Source organism: Lipotes vexillifer, unplaced genomic scaffold (assembly GCF_000442215.2).
Source record: "Lipotes vexillifer unplaced genomic scaffold, Lipotes_vexillifer_v1.1 scaffold699, whole genome shotgun sequence".
Classification (NCBI taxonomy): Eukaryota; Metazoa; Chordata; class Mammalia; order Artiodactyla; family Lipotidae; genus Lipotes; species Lipotes vexillifer.
In genome coordinates, this window is record NW_006788818.1 from 942,953 (window position 1) to 961,406 (window position 18,454).

Here is an 18,454-nt window from a genome sequence, read left to right on the forward strand (position 1 = left end):
TCTGCCTTCCAGTCGAGTACTCACAAGTCAGTACCAGGCTATCAGTCTTACAGCTATGTACATGTGTACGCACGCGCGCGCGCACGCACACACACACACACACACACACACACACACACACACAGGTCTGCATATGGAAGTACAAGCATATGGAGGGGTGGAGACCCTCACTCCAGGGAGACCCCCTCCCACACTCTGGCTCCTCCTGCAGAGGTTGCTTTGCCCCTTACATCACCCCATCCGGAGCCCAGCCGGATGTGGATAAACCATCATCCTGCCTTCCCAAATTGTGGCTGACGGTTGCTCAGGCAACCGCCTGCCAGATTGTGGAGATTAGCTGAGGAATGTAGCTGGGCCAGTTTGAGCTGAGTCTGGGGGAGCTGCTGGGGGTCCTGGGTTGATTCAGCCCACCCTCTCAGCGAGGCCCTGGCAGAGATGGCATACCCACGGAGGGGTCTGGTTTTCTCCCTGTCCCCAGCCCAGCTGAGACTGTGTCCCCAACGCTTAGACGAGGCTGGGGGGAGAGAGTGTGTGTATGTGAACACCGTGTGTGTGTCTGTGTGTGTTGTGCATCTCTGTCGGTGTGATTGGAGCACGCGCCATTTGCATCCAATGTGGGGACTTGAGGCCCCTTCCTCACCAGTTCCTGACATCTGACTCCAGACCCCTTGATGGCTTGTCCCACTTCTGATCCTACAGTGCCGTCTGGAGAAGCCACCTGCCCTCCTCATGGCTTATAGGATGTGTCACTTGTTTCATCTGAATCCAGGTGCTTCTCTGCTCAAATACCTAGTGTGGTTTCCCCCCTTAAAATGAGGCTGGACTTCTCACCCTGGCACTGGGCTGTCCGTGATCTGGCCTCAGCCTCGTTCCCTCCCATCTTATCTACCATTGTTTGGCCAGTCTGTGCTCCTCTCTGGGCCCTGGACCAACTGTGTTACTCACTACCTTCCTTTGCTCCTGCTGGGCCCTTTACCTCAGATGCCTCTCTCTCCATCTCTACTGGCCAGAATGGTACCTATCCTTCCATCCCTCTGCTCAGATGGACCCACCTCCAGGAAGCCTTCCCCCTGTACCCACCCTCCTCCCCGGACTCCCCTTGTGGCCTTGACCCTTCTCTGCTTTGTCTCATTCCCTTACCTCCACTCAGACTAGGAGGTCCTTGAGGGCAGAGCAGAGCCTTAACCATTCTTGTGCCTCTACTAGTGCCAACCTGGGGCCTGCTTTGTACTGTCAGTGAATGAATGTCCAACGAGTGGAACCGAATTTGTACATGTGGCCAGCAGAATACCAGGGCCTTGCTTTGTTTGTGCCTAGTCTCCTTGAATAAAGATAGGTGGTGTAATTTCCACTAAGATCAGGAACAAGACAAGGTTGCCCACTCTCACCACTCTTATTCAACATAGTTTTGGAAGTTTTAGCCACAGCAATCAGAGAAGAAAAGGAAATAAAAGGAATCCAAATCGGAAAAGAAGAAGTAAAGCTGTCACTGTTTGCAGATGACATGATACTATACATAGAGAATCCTAAAGATGCTACCAGAAAACTACTAGAGCTAATCAATGAATTTGGTAAAGTAGCAGGATACAAAATTAATGCACAGAAATCTCTGGCATTCCTATACACTAATGATGAAAAATCTGAAAGTGAAATCAAGAAAACACTCCCATTTACCATTGCAACAAAAAGAATAAAATATCTAGGAATAAACCTACCTAAGGAGACAAAAGACCTGTATGCAGAAAATTATAAGACACTGATGAAAGAAATTAAAGATGATACAAACAGATGGAGAGATATACCATGTTCTTGGATTGGAAGAATCAACATTGTGAAAATGACTCTACTACCCAAAGCAATCTATAGATTCAATGCAATCCCTATCAAACTACCACTGGCATTTTTCACAGAACTAGAACAAAAAATTTCACAATTTGTATGGAAACACAAAAGACCCCGAATAGCCAAAGCAATCTTGAGAACAAAAAATGGAGCTGGAGGAATCAGGCTGCCTGACTTCAGACTATACTACAAAGCTACAGTAATCAAGACAGTATGGTACTGGCACAAAAACAGAAAGATAGATCAATGGAATAGGATAGAAAGCCCAGAGATAAACCCATGCACATATGGTCACCTTATCTTTGATAAAGGTGGCAGGAATGTACAGTGGAGAAAGGACAGCCTCTTCAATAAGTGGTGCTGGGAAAACTGGACAGGTACATGTAAAAGTATGAGATTAGATCACTCCCTAACACCATACACAAAAATAAGCTCAAAATGGATTAAAGACCTAAATGTAAGGCCAGAAACTATCAAACTCTTAGAGGAAAACATAGGCAGAACACTCTATGACATAAATCACAGCAAGATCCTTCTTGACCCATCTCCTAGAGTAATGGAGATAAAAACAAAAATAAACAAATGGGACCTAATGAAACTTCAAAGCTTTTGCACAGCAAAGGAAACCATAAACAAGACCAAAAGACAGCCCTCAGAATGGGAGAAAATATTTGCAAATGAATCAACTGACAAAGGATTAATCTCTAAAATTTACAGGCAGCTCATGCAGCTCAATAACAAAAAAATAAACAACCCAATCCAAAAATGGGCAGAAGACCTAAATAGACATTTCTCCAAAGAAGATATACAGACTGCCAACAAACACATGAAAGAATGCTCAACATCATTAATCATTAGAGAAATGCAAATCAAAACTACAATGAGATATCATCTCACACCAGTCAGAATGGCCATCATCAAAAAATCTAGAAACAATAAATGCTGGAGAGGGTGTGGAGAAAAGGGAACACTCTTGCACTGCTGGTGGGAATGTGAATTGGTACAGCCACTATGGAGAACAGTATGGAGGTTCCTTAAAAAACTACAAATAGAACTACCATATGACCCAGCAATCCCACTACTGGGCATATACCCTGAGAAAACCATAATTCAAAAAGAGTCATGTACCAAAATGTTCATTGCAGCTCTATTTACAATAGCCCGGAGATGGAAACAACCTAAGTGCCCATCGTCGGATGAATGGATAAAGAAGATGTGGCACATATATACAATGGAATATTACTCAGCCATAAAAAGAAACGAAATTGAGCTATTTGTAATGAGGTGGATGGACCTAGAGTCTGTCATTCAGAGTGAAGTAAGTCAGAAAGAGAAAGACAAATACGGTATGCTAACACATATATATGGAATCTAAGAAAAAAAAATGTCATGAAGAACCTAGGGGTAAGACGAGAATAAAGACACAGACCTACTAGAGAATGGACTTGAGGATATGGGGAGGGGGAAAGGTAAACTGTGACAAAGTGAGAGAGTGGCATGGACATATATACACTACCAAACGTAAAATAGATAGCTAGTGGGAAGCAGCCGCATAACACAGGGAGATCAGCTCGGTGCTTTGTGACCACCTAGAGGGGTGGGATAGGGAGAGTGGGAGGGAGGGAGACGCGAGAGGGAAGAGATATGGGAACATATGTATATGTATAACTGATTCACTTTGTTATAAAGCAGAAACTAACACACCATTGTAAAGCAATTATACTCCAATAAAGATGAAAAAAAAAAGATAGGTGGTGTAAATCCCAGCTTCTGGGACTTAAGATGTGGCCTTGAGCAAGCCACCTCATCTCTCTGTGTCTCGGTGTCCATCTGTAAAATGGGAATAATAATAGTACTGAGCGGGGCTTCCCTGGTGGCGCAGCGGTTAAGAATCTGCCTGCTAATGCAGGGGACACGGGTTCGAGCCCTGGTCTGGGAGGATCCCACATGCCACGGAGCAACTAGGCCCGTGAGCCACAACTACTGAGCCTGCGCATCTGGAGCCTGTGCTCCACAACAAGAGAGGCCGCGATAGTGAGAGGCCCGCGCACTGCGATGAAGAGTGGCCCCCGCTTGCCACAGCTAGAGGAAGCCCTCGCACAGAAACGAAGACCCAACACAGCAAAAATAAATAAAATTAATTAATATATATTTAAAAAAAAATAAATAATAGTACTGAGCTTGTGAGTTATTATGAGGAATCAGTGGCACAGGGGTTCGTGGTGGTAAGTGGCAGCCCTCTTGTGATGGCGTTGATGTGTGTGTGCATGTCTGTGCCCACGTCTGTGTTGATGGAGTCGAGAGGTATTTCCTGACCGTTCTTGCTCTCAATACAAAGTCTCGTCTATTTTTTTTTCCCCTGGGCTGGCGGCCCCTAGCAGGAGTTGAGTGTCTAGTAGAAGTGGGGACTTGGCGTTGGGACTTCTAGCTCCTGAGCCATCCAGACTGGAGGTGATGGGGCTTTTCCCAGGATCCAGGAGGGCTGATTGTTCCCATCCCAGGGTGAGCTGGGGAGCAGGTGGGGGTGGGGCTCACCTTGGAGAGCCTGGCCCCAGAGATGTTACCCCCTGAGGGCTGTGGCTGGAATGGGCCTGGCCCAGAAACACAGGGCTGGGGATAGGCATGGATCAGGGAGAGGGAATCATTCTGCCTCTGGAAGGGGGTACTCTGGATGGGAATGGTCAGCCGGGGAGATCACCCTGGCTTGGGACAGGTGCAGGACTTCCGTTTTGACGGAAGTCAGGGGTCACTCTGGACATGGTCAGCTGGTCTGGGCTCAGTCAGTCAGTCTGGTCGTCATTCTGGTCAAAGTCAGATGGTCTGATGGTCATCTGGATGATGATGGGCCCACTCTGGCTCAGGTCTATCTGTCTGGGGGTCACTGACCTGCATCAGGCAGTCTCAGGGTTACTCTGGCCAAGGTCAGACAGTCTGGGGGTCCCTCTGACCAGGTCAGTCAGGCTGGGAGTCCTGGAAGCTCACTTGGCCTGGCTCAGAATGGACGGGAGGAAGCCAAGGAGCTGGCATTCCCAGGCTCGCCGCAGGGCCATGGGTGAGACATCTGGGGCAGCTGCCTTGTTACTTGAGAAGGAACAGGAAGGACCTGAGCCCCAGCGAGACTCTAGATCCTGGGGTTCCCTTTCTGGTAATTTGGAGGCTCATGGAGGCCTTGGCTAAGACCCTCAGGCACAGACTCAGCTCAGGCTGAATGAAGTCAGCTGTCCCCTCCTCCAGGAAGCCCTCCCTGATCATCCCTACTAGCTATGTTCTCTCTCCGTGCTGTGCCATGGATCATTTTCTAGGGGGAGAGCTGAGGCCTCCCCAACACAGATGAGGTTAAAACCCACCTCCACAGGCCATAGGGCACATGCTGACCAGGGGTCTTCACACAATGAGGCAAAGAGCTCAGCCAACGTCCTGCCCCAGCTCTGGAGAGAGGCTGCTGTTATTTCATCCCATCCACATGGTGCCAGCCTTTTGCCCACCTTTTACTGTTTTACACTCTGATGGGGTCCATAAAGAGGAAAGGGAGACTCCCCCCACCCCCAATAGTGGCGAGCCCCTTGTGCCTGGCTGTGCATTTCAAGATGCTGCTTCACATGATCCGCGAAAACCTGGAGAAGTCCCTGCTGCAGATGAAACAGCAGACCCTCCTGAAAGTGAGGTCACCAGCAGTGCGTGCAGATGCCCACCGTTGTGCCTGGCATGTGGCACTCACTCCCCAGTTACTCTCTGTTTCTTGCCCCTTCTCTTCTTGAGGCTGGGAAGCAGCTAAAACTTGTTCCTTCTCATAGTGAAGGCTTTTCTGGTGAGAAATGTGGACTTCGGCCTCTGACCGCCATGGATTCAAATCCCGCTTCTGTTACTCAGGTGGCTCAGGTGGAACAGATGCAGAGCTGCTATCTTCTGAGTGCTTGCATGTGCTAGGCATTGTGCTAAGTGGACCCCCGCACTGAAACCTCAACAACTCCACTTGTGGGTGGGGAAACTGAAGATGAGAAAGGATCACCACCACAGGGCTGGCAAATTGCAGAGTCAAGGTTCAATCCCAAGTCTGTCTGATGCCAAAGCCCACTTGCTTATCTACCACCGTATACTGTGGATGAATTCCTTCACACCTCAGAGCCTCAGTCACCTCATCTGTCAAGTGGGGAGAAGTACCAGTGGCTGATAGGCACCCAGGACAGGGCCTGGCACGATTTGTGCCTGCTTCCTCGCCACTTGTCCATGCATTTTCCTGGGTCTCAGATGCCTTCATTTACCCCTGATGGGGCTCCAAACACTAAGCTTCAAGAGTGAGTGCAGGGACCTGTTTGCAGTTACTTTCTGAACCAGTGGTGTTCTCAAGTGTGTTATGTCCAACTCAGGGCTTTGATGAGCCAGCTAAGATATATGGACCTCATTACCAACCAAAGGACTCACATCTATTTCAATCCCCGCCTTATTTAAACTATGTATATTGGTTCCAAATCATGGGAATTTGCTTCCTCTAGTCATATGTGTCCTCAGTCCACAGATGACTGTTTTGCCTGTCACATTCCTGCAGGCAGAGAGCTCAGTTGGGTGACTTTGAGTAATGTGTATCACTTAAGCCTATCTGTCAAGTAGGAATAAATACAGTAGTGGTACCTCCTTAGAAGGCGAGGCCTAAATGGGATTCCACGCTTAAAGCGTTTAGCACTGTGCAGGGCTTGTCGTAAGCCTGATGTCATCAGTGGACATTGTTCTTATTTTTAAGGAGATACCATCAGGGCTGACTTAGGACATTCATGACCCTGCCAGTCCTGGGGCCCACTGTCTGTCCTCTCTGCAAAGATGGAGGGGCAGGTGATGGAACACTGACCAGCAGTCAGTGGGTCTTGGTCCAAACCCCACCTCTGTCATTAACCTGCTGTGTGACCTTAAGGAGGTCACAGCCTCTTTGGGCCTCAGTTTCCTCATCTGTAAAGTGGGGATAATTCTAGCTTTGATTTCATGAGTTGTTGAGAGGCTTTAATGGATAGTAATGATAACTGGTTTTTGTTGAGGAGGGTCTTTGATTGGTGGTTGAACAGTGGGGGGTTCTGGGGGGTACTGGGGGGTTGGGCAATGTGGGGAGGTCTTGGCATTGGGAGGAGACAATGAAAAGAAGGAGAGGGTGGAGGAGGGAGTGTTTGGTTAGAGGGAGGGAGCAGTGGGGGGAGGGCTTGAGGAGACGGAGGGGATGAGGGTGGGCCTGGGTAGGAAGAGACAGTGGGGGGCACCTAGAGGGTAGCCCCAGGAGCCCTTCTGGCCAGCAGCCCTGCTCTAGCCTGAGCTAAGCAGGCCCTTCCCTCACAGCCGGCTGCACCTTCGAGGAGGCGAGTGACCCAGCAGTGCCCTGTGAGTACAGCCAGGCCCAGTATGACGACTTCCAGTGGGAGCAAGTGAGGATCCACCCTGGCACCCGGGCTCCTGCGGACCTGCCCCATGGTGAGCCTACTCTAAATCACTATTCCCCCTTCATCTCCTTCCAGGGGCATGCTACCCACCTGCTGTGTTACCTTGGGTACACTGCCTAATCTTTCTGGGCCTCCATCTGCTCTGGCATCTGTAATGACACAGATGACACTGTGAGTATGGAGCTCTCTGGACCCTGACCAATTGTGTACCTCAGGTAGTTTTACCTGTAAAATGGGTGCAGGTTCAAGTAATCAAAGACCCTTACAAACTGTAAGATAAAGCCCACCTCCCATTACTCCTATGGCAGCTTAGTTCAGGATCCACCTTACTCCTGCCAGGTCTTCCTAAATCCTCCACCTTCAGGGAGGCTCTCTTCTCCCTGTGAGCCTCTGAATCCTGGTCTCCCAGGACTTGAAGATGCTGACAGAGCAGTAACCTTGGGGGCTGGATGTGTGTAAAACCTTTCTGCCTCTGCCCCTTTCTTCCTGGATCTTGCCCGACTTCTTCCCTGCCCTGCCCCGTTTCAGGATGGGGAATATTTGGCGTTGTGAACACTGGACTGAGAGGAGACGAATTATGTAGATTCTAGTCCCGGCCTTCTACCCTGATGATGGCCTCTAGTGCACTGGTTCCAGAGTCATGAACGCTGGGCTTCAGATCTTTGCTTCATCACTTTACCATCTGTGTGACTTTGGGCAAGTCACCTAACTTCTCTGAGCTTCCATTTCCTTAACTATAAAATGGAGAGCACAATAATCCATTTCATAGGATTATTAGATAATGCCTATAAAGTACATAACATGGGGGTGGCATGTAAGGGTTCAATTAATGCTTAGATGCTATTGTTGGAGATATTTGAGGGGGTCCAACTACTAGCACCCCTCTTCACTGGGTACAGAAGCAACTGGGGATTAAGAAAAGGATAAGACAGGTGGAGACCAAGTTGTCACCTTTATTACTGATGAGGGCTGAGCCAGCGGACACAGCATAGTGCGAGGACCAAAAGGGCTTGCTGAGGGAACCAGAATGGGACAGCCTATGGCCCCTCCCCTTTGCCCTGTCATAGTAGTGGGCCAGGGCCTTTGCTGCTCAGCTCACAGCATGGCCGAGATCGCATCTGCTGTCAAGAGTGCGTGGGAGGGGCAGCAGAGGTTCTCAGTGTGGGACCAGGACTTGAAGCCAGCAGGAGAGAGACCCTCCACGACCTGGCACAGGCAGCCTCTGCAGCCTGGGCTCCTGCCCCTCGCCTCGACTCCCGGAGGCCCCCCTGCCTCCCCTCTTCTGTGCACTTGCTCACACTGTGCCCTCCCTGGGGCATTCCTCTCCGCCTTCACAGGGCTCTCAGCTCCTTGTTTGACCTCTGTCCTGGCAGGTATCAAAGTCTGACCTGTGTGACAGTGATCTGTCACGGTGCCCACCGTGGCAGGGATGCTGAGCGGGCCGATTCCATATCCCCAGGGCCCAGCCTTGGCCTGGTACAGGTTAGCATTTGGGTACAGGTTGCTGATTTGAATTCACCTCTTACGGTCCTGACCATCCTGTGTGGGCTCTGCTTCTCTCTCTCCTCCACACAAGCAGAGACATACCCAGTGACAAAAGGGGGAGAGAAATTTTGTATGTAGTGTGGGCCTTGGGCTGGATCCCGGGGATGCAGTGGTGAGCCAGATGGACAGTCTCTCTGCTGTGTTGGTGCTCACATTCTGGGGAAGAGAGTTGGAGGTGGAGAGAGGAGGAAGGAGGGAGTAAATGGAAGAGAAGAGGAGGGATGCAGAGTGAGAAAAGGCTAGAAGAGGAAGGGGCAAGAACAAAGTGTCAGCTTGAAAGGGGGAGAGAGACACGCCCACAGCTGCTCACAGGGAGGAGAGAGGATGGAGGAGTGGGCCAAGAGAGACTGTGCGGGGGCTGGGATGCGCCCCTTCCTGGGTGGGAATGGGGACCTGGAGTTTTGTTTACTGCCCCACCAGGACTGATGCAGGAGCTGCCTTCTTCACAGGCTTCTGGCTCCCAGAGATGAATGCCGTTCCCTCCAGTGGAGTCCCTGGAGAGCCCGCCTGGAGCAGGGAGCCTCATGGTTTGGGATCTGAATGGGCTTGTGTGGGCTGGCAGCCAGGCCTGGGAAGAGGTGGCCCTGGGTGGCTGCAGGCACCCCGTTAGCAGCTGCTGGGGCCTTCTCCCCACAGAAGGGAAGCCATAATCCCCCAGCCAGGTCCTGAGGAGTCCAGCCCCCTTTCCCCTGCCACCCCTCTCCCCCACTCCCAGCATACAGCTTGGATCTCTGGGGCAGGGGCAGGGCTACCTTTCTCTAGGTTCGAAATCAAGAGAGTTGTATCCCAGGAGTTTAGATTGAGGGGCTGGGGGCTGGAAGGGAAGTTAGAGCCCTTTCATTCCATCTCTGTTCTGTAAGTTCATTCAGCTTGCAGACCTGTGCTGGGCGCGCAGTGGAGCCCTGAGGCATCACAGGCTGGTGGGGAGAGCGATACATACTTTATTAATGATCCAAGGGCCAGGAGAGACAGCCATAGAGGGATGGAGAGGGAGGGCTTCAGAAGAGGTGGACTTTGAGGGCCTGTCATGTGCTGGACTCTTGACTCCTGAGATGAGTGTCCTAGTCCTTGCCTCCCAGGACAGCTCAGAATGTGGGGAAAGCTGTGGATTAGCACAAGCTTGGACTGGGGTCATAAAGGGTGAGGTGAGGAGCCAGAAAGGGGTTTTGGCACAGCCAGATTTGTGTGTTTTTTTGTTGCTCCAAGTCTTTACTTTGGGAAACAGATGCAGGGAAATGAAGGGACTTACCCAGTGAGTCAGAGCTGGGACCAGAACTCAGGCCCCTGACTCCAGATGGGTCCAAATGCCTGGAGTCCTTTGTTTCTGCCTCCTCCTCTGTGCCCACCTGACCCTGGTCCTCCCCTGAGTTCTCAGCTCCTGCCTTTTCCTCCTCTCTTTCCAGGCTCCTACTTGATGGTCAATGCTTCCCAGCATGCTCCAGGCCAGAGGGCCCATGTCATCTTCCAGAGTCTGAGTGAGAATGACACCCACTGTGTGCAGTTCAGCTACTTCCTGTACAGTCGGGATGGGCACAGCCCGGGCACTTTGGGCATCTATGTGCGTGTCAATGGGGGTCCCCTGGGCAGTGCCGTCTGGAATATGACTGGATCCCACGGCCACCAGTGGCACCAGGCTGAGCTGGCTGTCAGCACCTTCTGGCCCAATGAATATCAGGTGGGCTGGGTTCAGTCTGCGGTCAGTCTGTGCTTGGGGGTGTGGGTAGAGGGGTGTCAGCATGAGATCAGAGTAAGCAAGTGGCCTAGGTTGGAATTAGTTTGTGTCAGCATCAGGAGTCAGTCTGTGGTCAGCATTGGGTTCTTCAGTGATGGTTCAGCCTGGTTCAGTGTCAGAGGTCATTGTTATTAGGAATAGTTTATGGTTGGGGTCGAGGTGAGTTGGAATAGTGCTGACTTGGAAACCCTGTCTGGCTGGGAAGTTTTGTGGCTTGAAGGTAACAGTCCAGGATTGGGATGGAACCTCTGGCCTTGACCTTGTTAGCTCTGGGTGCTGACATCCCCTTCCACAACAAGCTGGCTTGGTATGGAGGGTAACTGTGAGCTGGGCTGCTTGTTGAGGAGGATGGGGCTGGAGCACAGCTGAAAGGGGGCTCTTGTGGGCATCTCCCCAGGCAGGGCTGGAGGGATGTCAGCATGACAGGGACCCTCCCACCTCCCCCAGGTGCTGTTTGAGGCCCTCATCTCCTCAGACCGCAGGGGCTACATGGGCCTAGATGACATCCTGCTTCTCAGCTACCCCTGCGGTGAGTCCCAGCCCACTGGGGTGCAGGGTGAGGGGTTCGGGTGGCTGCGGCTCCTGCTGACAGGGGGCACGAGTCCAGCTCACGCCAAGGCTCTGTTCCGGCAGCAAAGGCCCCGCACTTCTCCCGCCTGGGCGACGTGGAGGTCAATGCGGGCCAGAACGCCTCGTTCCAGTGCATGGCTGCTGGCAGAGCAGCGGAGGCCGAGCGCTTCCTTCTGCAGGTGAGGCGGGTGGGGTGGGAGTGTGGGGGGACCTTGGCCAACTTCTTATGAAAAGTTCTGGCTCCTCTGCGGAATGCTAAGTCCTTCCGTTATTCTCCAGCACCCATACACATGCGTCCTGGCTCTCCCTAGGCTCTGCTCTGCCCTCTTCTCTTGGGTGCCCCATCCCCCGAGGACAGAGAGCGGCTCCAGGATCCTCCAACCACACCTTCCATCAAAGGCAGAGCGACCACATTCCCTTAATCAGACCCACACCTTCCTGTGGCAGAGCTGGTTCCAGGAACCCCAAATGCTCCTGTGTAGTAGGGATGGCTAAATGGGGCCGGGACATTTACCCCCTCGCCCGGGTCACAGCGAGATCTGGACCTTTCTTCCCCGGCGCCCATGACCCATTGGCCCCTCTCCCCGCTCAGCGACAGAGCGGGGCACTGGTGCCCGCGGCCGGCGTGAGGCACATCAGCCACCGGCGCTTCCTGGCCACCTTCCCGCTGGCCGCCGTGCGCCGCGCGGAGCAGGACCTGTACCGCTGCGTGTCCCAGGCCCAGCGTGGCGTGGGCGTCTCCAACTTCGCAGAGCTAATCGTCAAAGGTGAGCACGGGGACGCTTGCGGAGGGCGGGCCTCCGAGGGGCGGGGCGAGCGGAGGGTGGGGGCGCAGGTCCTACCAGGGGGCGGAGTCTTGTCAGGGGGCGTGGCCCATGGACGGGTAGGGAAGTAAGGGTTTGACCAGGGGCGTGGTCTGACTGCGGGGCGGGGCTTGCGGAGGGGCACAATCTCACCCGCGATCAGGTCCGACTGGAGGTGAGGGGATGTGACCGAGAGGTGGGCCCGCGTGGGGACTGGGTCAAGGTGTGAGCCCGGCGAGGCGGGATCTGGCTATTGGGCCCTAGGGTTGACCGGAGCGGGCAAGCGATCAGTCCTTGGAGGCGAGGACTTGGGGACTCAGAAGGGAATGAGGGAGAGGGTGTAGGCTGAGGGGTGAGGACGGGGTCAGCTTTTGGAGTGGGGAGCTTCTTAGGCCCTGGGGATTTAGTTGGGGGAGGCAGTCTAGTCTAGGGCTTGGGGGCTGCGTGAGGAGCCTGGGGGGACAGGAGGGCTCTTGGGTTTTTGGGTGTGGTGGGGTGAGGAGCTGAGGGCCAGGGATTCATAGCGGCATCCGCGGGCTCCGTCTCTCTCCCATCTCCTTGCAGAGCCCCCTACCCCCATTGCGCCCCCGCAGCTGCTGCGCGCTGGCCCCACCTACCTCATCATCCAGCTCAACACCAACTCCATCATTGGCGACGGGCCGATCGTGCGTAAGGAGATTGAGTACCGCATGGCGCGCGGCCCGTGGGCGGAGGTTCACGCGGTCAACCTGCAGACCTACAAGCTGTGGCACCTCGACCCCGACACGGAGTACGAGATCAGCGTCCTGCTCACGCGCCCCGGTGACGGCGGCACAGGCCGCCCCGGGCCGCCCCTCGTCAGCCGCACCAAGTGCGCAGGTGGGTGCCTCCTGGCTCCACTCCCTCCTCCAGATACCCGGGTATGGACTCAGGGCAACCGAGGGGTGAAGGATACATTCCGAGCGGTAGTATGGCCTCGATCTGTGCTTCTAAAACCTTCTAAAACATCGTGACCTTCCCTCAATCCTAGTTATGGTAAAGAAAATAATGATAGCTAACATTTCACTTTGTGATGGACATTTATACATATATTGTGTGTGTATCATTTATTGATTTAAAACTCAGAACAACACCATGATCTAGGTACTCTTGTCATACCCGTTTTACAGATGAGGTGTAAAATCTGTAACCTCTGTACAGATTATTATTAACAGAGATGTTAAGTGACTGGCTCAAAGTCACACAGCTAGTAAGCAGCAGAGCAGTAAGGGATTGGAACCCTTGACCGGCTGTCTTCAGAATCTGTGTTCTTAATTCTACATTATATCATCTAGGTAAAATAAACAACTAAACACCATGAAATAAAAGTGTTATTAAATTCTAGCTGGATTCTCTTGTCTGGGCAGTTGAGCCTGAAGTCTGCTTTTGCTTGTTTCAAAGGGTAATGCAGCTGTTACGAGCAATGGCACACCTGCACCAGGGGAGACTTTATTGTTTAATCAGAAGAGAAATTGACAACAGAACAATTTTCTTACTCTGTGATTTCAGCGTTTTTGTTGTTGTTGAATTTTTATTGAGATATAAAAGATTCATATGCCGTTGTAAGAAAAAATATAAGAGAAATTTCCTTATACACTTTACCCTGTTTCCTGCATTTTGCAAAACTGTAGTATAAATCACACTCAAGATACTGACATTGTTAAAATCCACAGATCTTATTCAGACTTCCCCAGTTTCATTTGTCCCGATTTGTGTGTCTCTGTGTATATTTAGTTCTATACAGTTTATCACATGTGTTGGTTGCTTTGTGTATTTACCACCACAGTCAAGATAGTGAACAGTTCAATCAGCTTAAGGATCCTTCGTTGCTCATTTATATCGTTTCTGTCCCTTCCTCCACCCCCAACCCCTGGTTACCACTAATTTGTCCTTCATTTCTAAAATTTTGTCACTTTAAAAATGTTATATAGATGAAGAAATCATACAGTGTATAACCTTTTGAATCTGCTTTTTTATTTGGTAGCAGCTTTATGAGATACAATTCACACCTCATACATTTCATTCATTAGAGTGTACAATTCAATGGTTTTTAGTATATTCACAGAGTTGTGCAGCCATCACCACAATCAATTTTAGAACATTTTTCATCTCCCCCAAAGGAAACCTTGTATTCTTTTGCAGTCCACCCCTCCCCTCATTTCCCCCTAATTCCTTTGGCTCAAGGCAGCCACTAATTTACTTTTTGTCTCTATAGATTTGCCTCTTTGTGGACATTTCATATAAATGGAATCATACAATATGTAGTCTTTAGTGATTGGCTTCTTTCACTTAGCACAATTTTTCAAGGTTTATCCATGTTGTGGCATGCATTAGTATTTTTTTAAAATAAATTTATTTATTTTATTTTTGGCTGCGTTGGGTCTTTGTTGCTGCACACGGGCTTTCTCTAGTTGCGGCAAACGAGGGCTACTCTTCTTGTGGTGCACAGGCTTCTCATTGTGGTGGCTTCTTTTGTTGCGGAGCATGGGCTCTAGGCGCGCGGGCTTCAGTAGTTGTGGCTCGCGGGCTCTAGAGCGCAGGCTCAATAGTTGTGATGCACAGGCTTAGTTGCTCCGCGGCATGTGGGATCTTCCCGGACCAGGGCTCGAACTTGCGTCCCCTGCATTGGCAGGCGTATTATTAACCACTGTGCCTCCAGGGAAATCCCGCCACCAGGGAAGTCCCAGTACTTTTTATTGTTGAATAATATTTTGTTTTGTAGACATACCATAATTTACTTATCCATTCATCAGTTGTTAGGCATTTGCGTTTTTTATACTTGTTATTATGAACAGTATTCTATGAATATTAAAGTACAGGGTTGGATATGGACATATGTTTTCATTTCTCCTGGGTGTGTGTGTGTATGTATATATATATATATATATATATATATATATATATATATATATATGGTATGGTAACTATGTTCAACCATTTAGGGAACTGCTGGACTGTTTTCCAAAGCAATCACTCCACTTTACATTCTCATTAGCAGCGTATGAGGGTTCCAGTTTCTCTACATTCTCACTAACACTTGTTATTATCTGTCTTCTGATTATAACTATCCTAGTGGGTATGAAGTGGTGTCTCATTGTGGTGTTGCATTTCCCTGATGGTTAATGATATTGAACTTTTTTCATGTGCTTATTGGCCATTTATATGTCTTCTCTGTAGAAATGTCTATTCAGATCCTTTACTCATTTTTAAGTTCAGTTTTTTATTATTGAGTTGTAAAAGTTCTTTATATGTTCTGGATACTAAACCCTTATCAGATATATTTGCAAGTGTTTTCTTCCATTCTGTGGGTTGTCTTTTAGTTTTCTTGATGGTGTCCTTTGAAGCACAGAGGTTTTTAATTTTGATGAAGTACAATTTATCTGTTTTTTCTTTTGTTTGTGCTTTCAATATCATATGTAAAAAAACATTGCCTAATCCAAAGTCACGAAGATTTACCCTTATTTTTTTCTAAGAGTTTTATAGTTTTAGCTCTTACATTTAGGTCCTTGATCCATTTTGAGTGAATTTTTGTATATGGTGTGAGGTAGGAGTCCAATCTCATTCTTTTGCTTGCAGATGTCCACTTGTTCCAGCACCATTTATTGAAAGACTATTCTTTTCCCATTGAATTGTCTTGGCACTGAGATTTGCTTTTTTGCGTATTGTAATTTCCTGGAGATTCATCCAAGTTGTTCTGTAAATCAATAGTTCATTCCTTTTTAATGCTGAGTAGTATTCCATGGTGTGGATATACCAGAGTTTGTTTAACCATTTATCTGTTGAAGGACACTTGAACTGGTCCCAGTTTTTGGTTATTACAAGTAGAGCTGCTATGAACATTCATTTACAATTTTTTCGTAAACGTAATTTTTCATATTTTTCTGGGATAGATGCCTGAGGGTACAATTAATGGATCATATGGTAATTGAATATTTAGTTTTATTGGAAACTGTCAGGGAGGCTGTATTGTTTTACATTCTCACCAGCAATATATGAGTGATCCAGTTTTCTACATCCTTGCCAGCATTTGGTGCTGTCATCATTATTATTATTATTATTATTATTATTATTATTATTTTTCTTGCGTTATGCGGGCCTCTCACTGTTGTGGCCTCTCCCATTGCGGAGCACAGGCTCCGGACGCGCAGGCTCAGCGGCCATGGCTCACGGGCCTAGCCGCTCCGTGGCATGTGGGATCTTCCCGAACCAGGGCACAAACCCGTGTCCCCTGCATCGGCAGGTGGACTCTCAAGCACTGCGCCACCAGGGAATCCCATTATTATTATTTTTTAAAAAAATTTTAGCCATTCTGAGACGTGTGTAGTAATATCCTATCCTGGTCTTAATTTGCATTTCTTTAATGCCTTGTGATGTTAAACATCTTTTCATGTGCTGTTTGCCATCTGTATATCCTCTTTGGTGAATTTTTCATGTCCTTGCCCATTTAAAATTAATTAATTAATTTTTGGCTGCATTGGGTCTTTGTTGCTGCAGGTGGGCTTTTCCCTAGTTTTGGCGAGCGGGGGCTACTCTTCGTTGCGGTGCACAGGCTTCTCATTGCAGTGGCTTCTCTTGTTGTGGGGCACGGGCTCTAGGCGTGCGGACTTTAGTAGTTGTGGCACTTGGGCTCAGTAGTTGTGGCTGTGGGCTCTAGAGCACAGGCTCAGTAGTTGTGACGCACAAGCTTAGTTACTCCGGGGCATGTGGGATCTTCCCGGATCAGTGCTCGAACCCATGTCCCCTGCCTTGGCAAGCGGATTCCTTTTTTTCTCTCTTTTTTTAAATTGATCTTTATTGGAGTATAATTGCTTCACAATACCGTGTTAGTTTCTGTTGTACACCAGAGTGAATCAGCCATATGTATACATATATCCCCATATCCCCTCCCTCTTGAGCCTCCCTCCCATCCTCTCTATCCCACCCCTGTATGTCATCGTAAAGCACCAAGCTGATCTCCCTGTGCCACGCAGCTGCTTCCCACTAGCTAACTATTTTACATTCGGTAGTGTATATATGTCGATGCTACTCTCACTTCACCCCAGCTTCCCCCTCCCACCCCGTGTCCTCAAGTCCATTGTCTATGTCTATATCTTTATTCCTGCCCTGCAAGTAGGTTCATCAGTACCATTTTCTAGTTTTAGATTCCATGTATATGTGTTAGCATATGGTATTTGTTTTCTCTTTCTGACTTAGTTCACCCTGTATGACAGACTCTGGGTCCATCTACCTCACTACAAATAACTCAATTTCGTTTCTTTTTATGGCTGAGTAATATTCCATTGTATATACGGCAGGCAGATTCTTAACCACTGTGCCACCAGGGAAGTCCCTGTCCTTGCCCATTTTCTAATTGGATTATTCACTTTATATTGTTGAGCTTTGCGAGTTCTTTACACATTCTAAATACTAGTCTTTTTTTGGGTAGGTAGTTTGTAAATGTTTCCCCCTGGCTTTTAGCTTGTCTTTTTATCCTCTTCACCTGTGCTTTCACGGAGCAACCATTTTTAATTTTGATGAGGGCCAATTTATCAAAATTTTCTTTTATGAATTGTGCTTTTGATGTCAAATTTAAGAACTCCTTGCCTAGCCCTAGATCCCCCAAATTTTCTCCTTTAAAAAAAAAAAAGAAAAGAAAAGTGTTATAGTTTTACATGCAAGTCCGTGATCCATTTTGTGTTAATTTTTGGGTAAGCTACACGCTTAGGTCGAGGTTTATTTATTTTTTGCCAGTCAATATTCTTAAGTGTTTTAAAAAGCTGATCCGGGAACCATCTAAAATAGTTTAATGCCATATTTAGAGAGACCCTTGGGTGTTGGGTAAGAGTATTCCAGTGGAAGTTACTTTCTAGCTGAGGGATCTGAGTCAGGTTACTTAACCTCCCCAAGCTTTAGTCCCCTTGTTTTATAACATGGGAATGATAATAATCCTTACCATACAGGGTAAGTGTGAAGATTCATTCAACACATGTTTATTGAGTGCCTATTATGTGTCACATACTGTTTAGTTGCTAGGGATATAAGACTGCGACCAAGACAGACAAAAGCCACTAGTGAGTGAGTTCCTCGTGCTGGAGCTCTGCATGGAACTCACATTCTGGCGGAGGAGACAGTAAACAAGTGAAATATATGGATGGTCAGATGATGACCAGGGCTGTGAAGGTTAAAGCAGGAAGGGGGATGGGGTATGGGGGCAGGAGAATTGTCATTTCAAAAAGGCTCAGGGACCGTTTTGCCGAGAAGGTGACATTTGAGCAGAGACCTGAAGGAGGTGAGGGACAGTGCCACGCAGGAAGCTGGAGGAATTGCTGGGGGAAGGGGCATTCCAGGCAGACGTAATAGCAAGGAAGTCTGTATAGCGTGCTTGGCATGTGTGAGGAGCAGCAAGGAGACCAGTAGAACTGTGGTCTAGTGACTGAGGGGGAGCTGGCAGGAGAGAAGGTCAGAGTCATGCTGGGGATGTGGGACTCAGAGCCATTTTACGCTGGGTGGGCTGAGGAGCCATTGCGGGTTTGGAGAGCAGGAAT

The 18,454-nt window shown here is 49.1% G+C and overlaps 1 protein-coding gene across 4 annotated transcripts in view; it reads left to right on the plus strand.

Moving 5' to 3' along the window:
• The window catches only part of PTPRU (protein tyrosine phosphatase receptor type U), an 89,360-nt gene that overhangs the window by 12,375 nt on the left and 58,531 nt on the right, over positions 1 to 18,454 (plus strand). For all 4 annotated transcript variants that reach the window (XM_007461830.1, XM_007461831.1, XM_007461833.1 and 1 more), the window contains exons 2-7: positions 7,162 to 7,293; positions 10,211 to 10,482; positions 10,987 to 11,068; positions 11,173 to 11,288; positions 11,702 to 11,876; positions 12,477 to 12,770. In XM_007461830.1, the coding sequence (XP_007461892.1) occupies positions 7,162 to 7,293; positions 10,211 to 10,482; positions 10,987 to 11,068; positions 11,173 to 11,288; positions 11,702 to 11,876; positions 12,477 to 12,770 (1,071 nt within the window). The remainder of the gene's footprint in view (positions 1 to 7,161; positions 7,294 to 10,210; positions 10,483 to 10,986; positions 11,069 to 11,172; positions 11,289 to 11,701; positions 11,877 to 12,476; positions 12,771 to 18,454) is intronic.